Below are 12,287 nucleotides of genomic sequence, written 5' to 3'. Positions count from 1 at the left end.
GCTGAGGGATGAGGCAGACCTGCAAGTAAGTCCCTGCAGCTGCCACTTAGTGGCTTCATGAGCGTGAGCCTGCTTCTCTAGGCTTCTGTTTCCTCCTCTGCCAACTGAGCGCAATTACAGGTTTTATATCACCTATTATATAACTATTATATAATTACCTGTATTCCAAGGTGCTGGTAAATACCAAATAAATAACATTACTATTTAGTGTTTAACAAACATCTGAACCTCTGAGTTGGAAGCATATGAACATATAGTTATATGCTTTCCGGGAGTTATAATACTTACAAATAGCTACAGTGCAAGGTGGTGAGCCCCAATTAATGGTACAAAGTGCATCTCCATTGGCGCTCACGGGAAGGGGTGGCAATGGCAGGCTGCCTGTGGAGGCTTCCAGACTTTCACAGTTGGTATTTTCATGGGGGAGCCTGAGCATAAGGTAAGGAGTGAGAGTATCTCAGTCAGAGAGAAGGGATTCGACTTTCAGAGATGAGAAGTTCAAGGCATTCAAAGAACCGGTAATGGATGCAATAAGTCAGGGATCCCCATTCAGAAATGCCTTGGAGACGGGCCAGGGTGCCAGGGCCATTTAATGGGACTACCATGACTCAGCTCTAGCCAGTGTAGGCTCAGTGTTGGCGTATCTTTCAGTTATTCAAGAGACACAAGAAATCTGGACTCGTAGGTGAAAAGTTCTACATAGTAAAGCATGACAATGGTCAAATCCCACATGTCTGTGGCTGAGCTCAGATGGTGGGTGGTGAGCGCGTGACCTTGGAGTGGACTTGGCTAAGCATTGGGATTATAACAGGTGGAAAAGAGCCCTGGACTGGGACCCGGGAGGCCTGGAGTTGACCTGGGCTCTGTGACCTTGGACAAGCCTCTTCCATCTGCGGACAGAAACGTGGCCACAGTTTAAGCCTGACAAGCTCAGGAGACTGAAAATAACCACATAGGATGGTGTGAACATAAAAATTCCTAATTAAGGTGGGCCATGGCAGGAAGTCACATCCTTGGCCTGTAGATTCCTTGACAAAGGTAAGTCTTTACCTTAAGTGAGCCTATTTTTGCACCTAAGATAACATACCCTTGGAAGGTCAGAGTCATCCCTTCTTCCGGACCCCACAGGGGGCACAACCCCCCACACCAGAGCAGGAAACTATAAAATCCCTCATTGTTATCTTGTTTCCTATGTGCTGTGAAATATTATTAATTATCCTGTACCCACCAATGTAAAAGAAGTGTTATGTCTCGCCATTTTACTTTTTATCCAATCTCAGAGATTTCCCCGCTTTGCTTTCTCCCACCCCCTTAATCTACCACCCATGGATTTCACGTGACCCTCCTCCTTTGATTCTAATGTATAAAGTAAGTTGCAAAACTGCCATTTTCCAGAGCGTTTTCTCAATCCATTGAGACTGTCCTTCCCAGCAATTGTCAGTTTGGCTCAAATAAACTCATAAGCTTTCTCTTAGGCTGACTGTTTTTTCATCAACATACCCTCTGTGCCTCAGTTTTCAGAAAGCACTTTGAAAGAAGGTGTGGTTGATGAGAGCGAGCACCTAACCAAACCTCCGTCTTATAGAATACTTAAGTGGTTTCCTCCTTACTGTGCTTTCAAGGTCTGAAGAGTTATAATACTGGCCCTTGCTTGCTCGTTCACTCCCAACCAATGGATTTATTTTGTTACATTTTTGTAAAGGGACCATTATCTAGGGCTGAAAAGGGACACGTATCGCATACATAAATTAGCATATAGAGACTTGGGAATGGACAAGTGCCAGCACCTTCCAAAGAGACGTCCAGATGATAGGCTCCAAGACTGAGCAGTTTTCATGAGAAAAGTAAAGAAAACAGTTTCCCTCAGTGCTTGCCACAGAAAGGAAGATAAAGGAACTGGAGGGAGGATAAAAGTACCCCCAAAACATAAAAGATGCATTGATGGGAAATGCTGGTGCGATCACCGAGGCCGATAGGTGGAAAAAGTCACACTGTTAAAAAAAATTTTTTTTTAAAAACCCAACTGTGGAAAAAGAATGGAGCAAAGTCATGGAGAAAAGTGAGATCACATAAAAACTTTGAAGAGTGGCCTGGAAAAAATAAGGCTTTATGAGTTTAACAGGAGCACTCTATTCTTACTACCTGTGTAGAGTAATTGGCTTGGCTGATAGAGGTTTCTGTTGCCTTTTTGGCAGGAGCTGAATTGTTATGTTAATATGCTGCTGGGCTGAGTGTTAAGTACTTTGAATAGAAAGTGTTTTGCAGGAGGGAAAATTCCCAGCATCGGGTTCTTACTTTGACCACTGAGCTCTTTACAAACTTCAGACTTCATACTCAGATTCTAAGAAATAATTAGTATCATGCAGATACTTCCAGCATTGTGCGAAAATGAATAGAGTTTCCACTAGGGACTCTCTCCCATGGGTGGCTTACGGGCAGGCAAAGCGTATCCGGGCTAAAGTTTAGGCACAGTAGCCCACGTGGAATAAGGAGACCTCTTGTATGACATAACATCGCATCCCTGCACAGCTCCCAAGCGCCCCCCTCGTGCCCTTCTCTGGGCCATCTCTTCTCCATTAACACTGGCTTCCCTTTGGAGGCCCTTCCACTGACCTGGATCTACAAATATTTAATTGTCTTGTGCAGGGTGAGGCCAAAACCCTAAGGTACTCAGGTTGAAATGGCCTAATAGTCAATGCATTGTTCAGTTTCCTTTAATGTAAAAATTATTGAGTCATTGGATTATGTGTTTTCCTTTTTAGGAAATTCCAAAATTCCTAAGACCTCCTAGAAAATGATCTTCCTCGTGGTCTACTGCCTCCTGATTGCTGATTTCAGCTAGGTACCTATAGTATGAAAACTAAAGATTGAACTAATTTACACTAGCTTGTGATTTACCCACGATCCCTGACCGTCTTTAGGATTGCAATAATAGATTGCTTCTTAATTGCAGATGAGCCTGTAGCTGCAAATGCTCTCACACCTCCTCCAGCCACCCTGGGTCCCCACCTTCCTCAGGCGCTTCACTAACTTCACAGCAGCTTTCCTCACTTCCACTCCTATACTCAAGATTTCCCAAAAGTTTGACAATATGACCTTTTTTCATGATGTCATTTATGGCAATGAGCTTTACAAATCTAATAAAGTAAATCCATGGAAATAATAGAAAAGCTTTTGGGTCAGAAGATTCTAATTGAGCCATTTACTTCCCAGGAGCAAATTTGTCAACTAGAGCTATTAAAACTCATTAGGTCACTAAGATATCATGTGGTCAACCACTCTGATTCCAGAATATCCTCTGAGCCCTATTTCAACATACACATGTCAATGAAAGAATGTCCAGCCTAAGAAAAAGTCTTGTAAGAGTTTATTTGAGCCAAACTGATGACCATTGCCAAGAAGCAAATGACAATATGAGTACTTAAGCATAAATGATAAAATGCTAGTTGACTCCAATCTAAGGCCACTTAGCCCACCTTTGAAGTACCTCTTCTGAAACCCACACTCCAGGAAAGGTTAATTAGCATAAGTTCCCCAACCAGAGATGCACCACAGAGGTGGTTAACACAAAGCCTTCTCATATTACTCTCTATACTTACCCGAGGTTTAATAATTAGCATAAGTTATATTAGAGATCATTTGTAATTGAGCAAATGGATGAAGTTCAAGCACTGGTGTAGGATAGAAGATGCGTATCCACCCCTCTGCCTGTGCACACGTTGGGCATCGACTAGGATATGTCAGATCATGGGGGTGTCTGTCCATACTGCTCAGCATAGAGGTTGGGGCTGGAGGGTGGAGAGCGCCCCTCTTTCGTTGCCTGTGACAAAGCAGACTGTTTGTATGGGTTACAACTACTGGGGTTACCTGTCATGGGTGTGCGGAGAAAGACCAATGGGGGACAGGAAGGGACTCAATCCAGAAATATTGAAGGTCCCCTCTGGGCTCATTTGGGATCCTGTCATTCCACCTCTACGTTACCATATTAACGGTTTTCTCATTTAAGGGGCAGGGTTGGTATTCTCACCCATCAGACTGGGTATGCGTTGGCCCTCCCACTCAGCACACTTGGGGGACTCAACGGGTGATGATAATACTTGCGGTTTGATGTGACAACATGTTACTCTCAGATTAGCCCTCAGATTCAATGGTGAGCGCTTAAGTCTTTCAGCTTCTCATGAAACTACAGAGTATATCAGTCTTTGATGCGAAACGAAAGACTCGCCCCTGGAAAGCTGTCAGCTCACAGGGTGCCCCCCGTCATAATTTCTATTAAAATAAAACCATTACTTTCTTCAGCTTAATCATCAAACCTTTTGGTCTTAGCTACAAGGAGGACTTAGATTGTAATACAATCAGTGTCTGTCTTCTAGGGTGTTTCTGAGACAAGTGTCTACTCCGTGATTTTCAGCTGCTCAGTGGAGCATTATTACAGCAGGTAGTGTAGGCTCGATCAGTGTACCAGAGTGTATCGTGAAAATCTGTATGTTCTCGCTGCCCCGGTAAACTTCGATGATGCTGAAACATTCTATTTTGATTTTTAAATTGGGAAAACAAGCTAATGAGTGAGGAAGCATCACCTGTTAGGCACGTCTGCTTGCTCTTGAATTTCTTGTTTACGTGGACTGATGGTGGAATCGGTTGGCTTTTACAAGAGTGATTACAAGGGCTACTGGATTGCATTTCCTAAACAGGATCTGCAAGGCTTTCAATGCTTTAAAAAGCAAAGTTGGAACCAAACTGAGCTGTCTGTCAAGGTTTTCCTCCTCCTCTTCCTCCTCCTCCTCCTCCTCCTCCTCCTGTTCTTCTTCTTCCTCTTCCTCTTCCTCTTCCTCTTCCTTTCTTCTTCTTCTTCTTCTTCCTCTTCCTCTTCCTCTTCTTCTTCTTCTTCTTCTTCTTCTTCTTCTTCTTCTTCTTCTTCTTCTTCTCCTTCTTCCCTCTTCTTCTTCTTCTTCTTCTTCTTCTTCTTCTTCCTCCTCCCTTTTAGCAGAGATGAAATTGTTCTTGGACTCAAACTAACCTTAGATTGTCTAAGGGAGCTGTGGCTGGTGCCTTCAAAAAAGCAGACACCATGCTCCTTTGTTATATTGTTAATATTGATTCCCCCCCACACACACACCTTTATCTTGGGATGAGCAGGAGCACTGGTTAAGCCCTTTTGTCTTGTCTCCCTGCAGGCTTGTTGATTGGTGCTGGCTGTGCCCTCTACCCCTTGGGCTGGGACAGCGAGGAAGTCCGACAGACCTGTGGCTACATTTCCGGCCAGTTTGACCTGGGTAAGTTGGCACTCCTTTTAGAAAAGAGCCTGTCTGATCTTTCATAGAAGCAGAAGCTGGAAATGGGGTGGGGAAGAAAAACAGATGTGGGTAATGCAGCCAGCAGTCACGTGTAACAGGACCCATACATTTGTTTATCCTTCTGGCTAGTGAAGAGTTACTGATAGCTGCTGTTTGCCTGAGCTATGGAAAGTATTGTAGATACAAGGAAAAGAAATGACCTTGCTTTGAAGAGTTTATATTTATTAATTCATTCAAAATCATATATTTAGCACTCATTGCATGTGCTAAAAATAACTGTCTATGGAATTCACAGTCTATCTGAGAAGATAAAGCAAACAAAACTATCAACGAAATGACAGTAAGGACTAAGGACTCTAAAGCAATTTCACTCTAGGGGAATAGACACTTGGAAAGGTATAAGAATTGAGCTGGGTTTTGAAGAAAGTGATGCGTGGCAATTACCTGACAGTAGACGGAAACACCTTGCAGGTAAGGATTATGGTACAAGGGAGGCGTGAGAAAAGCTCATCCGGAGACCACAGACTCAGGAGAGATGTGATTACATAGGTGGGAATTCACACGTTGATGAAGGGCTCGAGAACTCTTCTGTGTACCAATCAGAAAATTTCAGATATTGTTCACTTGTAGATATAATATAATGTAGATATAATGCAATCTATATATTTTTTTGCATATTACTGCATGGTTTTCACCATTAAAAGTTGTAATGATGAGTTAATATTTCACTTGGTTGATAAACGTACATTTACGTTACCACTTTTTTATTTCTTTCTAGTTGGCCATTTAGACTATTCATTTCTGTTATTTAAAGACATGGTATAATACGTAGTTTAATGACTATAAGTCTTTTCCTTACTGGCGTATTTTCTGAGGATGTCTTTCTACAAGTAGTGTTACTAAACCAAAGATTATGAACCCATAAAATATTTATTGCCAAATGATAGAAAATATAGTTTCCCCTAATATATGGACAGATTAAGTTTTTGACAATTAGTGCATAATGAGTTACTCACTTAAATATATCCTTTTCACATTAAATATTTCACTCCCAGAAGAAAAATTTTGAGAGAATTGGTCTAATGGCAGTATTTCTATATCCCAAATTATTTTTAAAAGATTTTATGTTAGAATTTCTATGGAAAAAAATTTGTATTAGATACTGAAAAAAAATGGATGGATGTGATACCATATCAGAGGCCTGTGGATTTGAAAATGAAGCAATCAACCTTTGTTGGACTTTATGCTTCCCTCAAAATACACAGGCTCTTTGGGAGAGAAAATGGTGCTCTAGCTACCACCTAGTTTGCATGAACAGAAAATGAGAGATTTCCCTCTGTCCACTCTTCCCTCCTGATGACGAGGCTTTCTTAAATCTGGATTCGTTTGTGATTGCCATAAATGGACAGAAGGGGGAAATGCTGGCACAAAGTTGACTGTCAGCGTTTTGTTTTGTTTTTGTTTTTGCTTGTTTTTTGGAAAGCAAACTGTGTTCAGGGGAGGTATTTTCACAAAGCGTTTGGCATTTTTATTCCTCTGGTGTCTGAGGCATTCTTGGCTGTTTCATACAGGCCTAGACTTGATGAGAAAACTTCTTGCTGGTCTCTTGTTACTCTGAGTCGCTATACTAATTAACGGGTTATAATGAAACACAGGTCTTGTTTGCATTTTCATTACTGCACCCTCATGTTCTGTATCTTCTCAGCATTGTGGATTAAACATTTGAATGCCAAATTTAAGTTTAAAAAATAACAAAAACAACAAACTCTTGCCTCTTTACTAGTGGTTATAATTTCTTATGTTATTAAACTTGCTAAAGCCATTTTAGAAGTTTAAAAACTATCGTGTCCTTTTAAGTTTTGCTTTTTTATTAGTAAATTTCCCTTAGATTGCATCATGAGAAAAAACAAAACTGGCATCACCTATAGATAAAATGAGTTCGAAGGCCCTTAAAGAAGTACTTTGAGTTTATCAAGTTTGATTTCTCCTGGCGACATTTAATTTGTGCAGACTCTGCTATCTTTCCTTTCGAAAGGCCTGGAGAGGAACTGTGGCTAGACATAGCATTGTACCTAGCCCACCGAACTGCCTATGCTTTCAATCTTTAAAAAATCGTTACTGTTCCCCTGAATGCTGAGGAAGGCTGAACTCTAGTAAAAGAGAGACGTCACAGATGATGGCGTGATCGTGGGAGGGAAGCTAGGACCGGGGCTGGGAGCCACAGCGCGCGTGTGAGGGGAGCGTTCTCAGTAAGGGCTCTGAGGCCCGTTTTAGGTGGCATACCCACTGCTGCCTGTCGCCACACCCTGCCTCCGCCACTTTGAGAATCGGAGCTTTTCTCTGCCTCCTCCCAAAGGAGACAGTGTGTGGGCACATCTCCTCCAAAGGTGGGAAATGTTAATTAATGCCTGTGGACTATGGGCCACTTGCTTGGTGCGCCATCGCTGAAATGTTGTCACTCTCTCCAGAGCGCATTCTGAAAGAAATCATTGCTTTTGTTCCCACGAGAGCTTATTTAAGGAGTGCATTCATTCAGTTATTCAACCAGCAGATATATATAGGGAGCTTCCGTGTGCCAGGCCCTGGGCTGGGTTCTCGGGATATGGCGCCCGCTAGGAATTTTAAAGACACGATTCATGCCCTCAGGGAACTTAGAAACCAGCAGGAGAGGCAGATATTTAAAAAGATCATATACCTGGGAAGAGTGTCAGAAAGGAGCAGTGTCGGGCGTTGCAGTGGGCACTGTGGTGGCCTGACCAGTACTCTTGCGCTCTCGTTGGTGAGTCTAAACCGGGGTTGGATCCCGTCAGCCCCAGGGCAGCTGGTTAGGACCTAGGTCCATCTAAGACTCTGTACTGAGCAGCCTCCGTTTATTATCGTAGACTTTGCTACAGAAATGCTGCAGCTTCCTCATGGTGCCGTGGTGTAAAATAAGGTGGCAAGCCCTGTAAATTAATCTTGGTGACCCCACCTCTTAACAGTAGCTGGGGACAGGAAGGCTGAAGCCATTCGGGCCAGTGAGACTGGGGAGATGCTTCCAGAGCCTTCTGAGGAAGAAGCAGCACATGCCTAAGGGAGAGGCACGCAAAGCCGTGCTCTCCCTCCCTGTGGCCACCGTCTCCGAGCAGCGGGGGTGGCAGGAGGGAGACCCTGGGTTGCAGAGGTGGGCAGTTGCCCCTGAAGCAGGCCTTCCCTGTGGGCATGTCCAGCTGGCATGGAGGGTAGGCTGCAGAGAGGGCAGCGAGACAGCCAGGAAGGAGACCGAGTGGCACCCTGCAGACCCGACTTAGGGACTGCATCCTTGTCCCAACAGGTCTGAATTCTACGTGTCAGCCATGGAAAATGTAAGACTTTAGTTTAGCGAAAGGAGGTAGGGCCTCCCAGGAAAGAACATTGAAACTGAGTCCAGAGATATAAGTAGCAGTTAGCAAAGAGGAGCTTCATAAAAGTTCACCTTGTGGCTGTAATGTAAGATGGTAGGAGTCTACTAGAAGCTATTTTTTTTAAATGCCTCCTTTCTTTAGAAAGGCAATTTGGGGACTGTTTCTTGTTTTACCTCCCATGAAAACAATCTTGTAAGGCTATGGATTATTTCTGAAGCATTGAATGGTGGCAGAGCCTTGCCACAATTTTGCAGAAATACCCATGTTTACAAATAAAAGATGGTTACTCCGCTTCTCTTTGGATCACACTGATTTATGAAGAACCAAGGAGCAGGTTTGAATGCACAGATTTTTAAAGCAGGGAGAGTCCAAACAGGCTGCACAGCGAAGTTCTGAGTCCCCCGCTGAAATTGTGTCGCTTGCCTTGACAGTAGCTCTCAACCTTCAGCATTAGAATCGGAAGTAGACTTGTTAAGAATGTGCATGTTTCCTTTCTGTGCCCCAGAAATCATGATTCTGTCATTTGTATTTTCAACAGATATCCCTGTGACTCTGGTACAGGGATCAGTGACTGTACTTTGAGAAAACGGCCCTAATTTATATAGAAAATGAATTTTTTGTTCTTTAGTAGAATTCAGTTTAACAAACATTTATCTTGTTTTATATAAATTAGGTGGCTCTAGCTTTAGGTTATAAAAATCCGACTCCACCTGGCTTAAACACACAAAGAAGACATTTAAGGGCCCTGCTTACCGTAAGGGCAGATCTAAGATGCGCTGCAGCCCTGGCTGATTGGGGCTCAAAGGTGTCGTGCATCCCAAGTTGGTTTCATCCCGAGGCTGGTTCTCCCTTTGGTCACAAGGTGACCGCATTGGCACATGTGGCCCTAAGCATCCTTGTTCATGTCAGACAGGAGAGGGTGAGCTTCTCCTTTTGTGTAATGGGAAAAAACCTCTGTCTTCAGTCAGTTGGGCCAGTTTTGTCATGTGTCCACTCTTGCACGAATAACCCCTCCCAGGGAATTCCATGTACGAATTGGCTTCTCGTGGTCCAGCGTGGACGTGCTCAGAGTTTTACAGACCCAGGTTTACTGAGAAGCAGCGGAACTTGTAATTATAAGATGAGACTAAGAGGAGAAAAGGCATCTTGGTCTGTTTTTTGTTGGACTTTCATCCACCATGAAGCCTATAGTTGTGGTGAGTGATGGTTTATGCCATGTAAGTGTTAACGATGGTGATTTTATTTATTACTTTATAAGACAACAAAACAAGTTGTTAGACTAATACGTAATGTAGCACAGCATCTTCACATAATAAAAGCCCAATAGATGTTTGCTACTATTATCATATTATTTGTGCAGGGCCATTTTGAATGAATGTTGCTGATCAATATTTATTCTTCCTTTTACATTCCATAACTGTAAGTTTGGATTGACACATTAAAGCATAAGGTCTTTATAATCACGTTGTCCAATTGATTTGATTCATGCCTCAGAGATATTTTCATCTACCAAAGGCTCTTCTAATTATATCCTTATGATCAAAAGTAGTGTTTCAGTTAATTTATCTTGCTAATTTGCCAAGTGAATTTGAATAATTATTGCTTTCATTGTGCTATTTAATTTGATTAAAAAGCCATCATGTTTCCTATTCTTGAAATTATGCTCTTGGCTTCTCAAGAACAGCTCCATAAACTGAAACCTCAGAACCTCTCCGGGATGGAAAAGAGGAGAGTCTGTTCTTCCAAATTTTTCACCCTGTGAAGAAACCCCTTCTCCTCTAGACCAGGGCTCAGCAAACTGCGGCGCGAGCCACATGCGGCTCTTTGGGGACGTACATGTGGTTCTGAAGTAAAATTGAATGAAAATAAAATTATCATAGCTTCGTTTATAAAATTTTTAAAGGATATTATTCACATGATGGTGATTTCATTTGTTTTATGGCTCTCAAATAATTTTTAAATTGTTGTGAGGGACAGGATTGGCTCTTCCATCTCAAAAGTGTGCCGACCCCTGGCCTAGTCTGAGCAATGACAACCCACTTGTCTCTGATCATGTCTCCTTTCGCTCGGCGACTCCTCACATGTCTTCTGTCCTCTCCAGTCTAATTGCGCTTGAGAAAAACTGATTGGCAAGTTATGGGGAGGTCAGCGGGCAAAAATGGGAGCAAGAATAGAACACTTGTTTTTTGGGGCTTTTTCAAGCTTGGTGTGAGTGGGTACTTAACAGAAGCTTGTGTTTCTGGGGACAGCAGGAGACACCACTGTTGTCTTCTGTGATATTTAACAAAACGAGCATCCCTTTGGCCAGAAGTTAGAAGGGTCCTGTGAGGGGGCTTCACGCCCAGCAGACCTGGCAGCTGCCTGGTGGCCTGTGGGCACAGGGGTGTGTCCCAGAGTGGGGCTTGCCTGCGAGCTGCCTGCAGAAAGCAGGGGTTAGGGAGTGTCACTGGGCTCAGGAAGAGACCCCTAACACTCGATGCATTTCTGGCCATTGCTGAAAGTAAAGTTATGATCTTATTCTGAAATTGCTATGTGGAAGACCAGGTATCAGTCAGGCATTTGGTATACACTGAGGTTTCACCAAATGCAAAGTTTTTAGAGCAGCGATGGTGTCTTGCCTCCTCCATGGCTGTTAACTGGGTCTGTTCCAAACCTCTTACACGAAGCCCATGTCACTGGAAGTCATTCAGGTCCAGCAGGCGCCTGCAGCCCTCCTGTGGGACACTAGTGCGGGGTGGGGGGAGGGGGTGACAGAGGGACGCCAGGCAGCTGCTGTGAGTTAAACCAAGACCCAAACTGGGGAGGCCCAGGGGGACCCCAGGGAACACTCTGGAATGTGACTCTAAATGACTCTGGGAAATTCCCACAGGCAAAGGAAGCCCAACTTAGCCAGCGATGAAGTGAAAGAGCCTCTGCTTGGTTCAGCTTTAATCCCTTCATTGTAACCCCAGCTCCATTTCCTCCTGCCTTCCTGTCTTGTCACAGCTGGAACTGCCTGGGGACAATGTTAATTGCACATAAAAATCCTGTAGCCGGTCTCTTCTGGAGCACATGCTTTGCTTGTGTAAAACCCTTCTATGTATCAGCTGGGAAAACCCCTTTCCTTCAGCGGGACACGTTTCTCACATGGAGCATAGAACCGCTTCCTCTTGGTAGGCCCGAGAAACCCTGTGGAGGAAACGGGCCCTCTGAGCCCATGAGCTGCTCTGGTCCTCTGCGGGAAGCGTCCTGGGGTAGATGGAGTCCATGGTCCACTCCGTGCGTGACCCCCAGCACTTGTGTCCTGCACACATATGCTCCTCGCTTACTGTTGACACCGTTTTGTGATTAATGCCTGCATGGCATCTTTATTTGGGTGTGTGTAACCTGTAGGCTGTTTGCTCTGTTGGCTGTGGTTGGCTGTAGTTGGTGGGAATGGGGGTGGGGGGTTGTGTGGCACTGGTTGTGGCTGGAAGGCAGGGACCTCCCCAGTTACCCTGCTGTGTGCGGATTCAGCACAGTAACACGGGCCCACGGAGTACAAGAAGGTGAATGCATATTTGCATGAGGAAAGTTACGCAACAAAAATTACTAGACGCTGGTTCCTCGTTATGCATTGTCACATGAC

The 12,287-nt window shown here is 43.9% G+C and overlaps 1 protein-coding gene across 2 annotated transcripts in view; it reads left to right on the top strand.

Moving 5' to 3' along the window:
- The window catches only part of LHFPL6 (LHFPL tetraspan subfamily member 6), a 230,318-nt gene that overhangs the window by 203,586 nt on the left and 14,445 nt on the right, over nucleotides 1-12,287 (top strand). For both annotated transcript variants that reach the window (XM_019650349.1, XM_019650350.1), the window contains exon 3: nucleotides 5,178-5,276. In XM_019650349.1, coding sequence (XP_019505894.1) covers nucleotides 5,178-5,276 — 99 coding nt within the window. The remainder of the gene's footprint in view (nucleotides 1-5,177; nucleotides 5,277-12,287) is intronic.

The sequence above is a fragment of the Hipposideros armiger genome, unplaced genomic scaffold (genome assembly GCF_001890085.2).
Source record: "Hipposideros armiger isolate ML-2016 unplaced genomic scaffold, ASM189008v1 scaffold_139, whole genome shotgun sequence".
In the NCBI taxonomy this organism is placed as follows: domain Eukaryota; kingdom Metazoa; phylum Chordata; class Mammalia; order Chiroptera; family Hipposideridae; genus Hipposideros; species Hipposideros armiger.
Note: the sequence above shows the minus strand (reverse complement) of the source record. Positions and strands in the feature narration are given on the sequence as shown.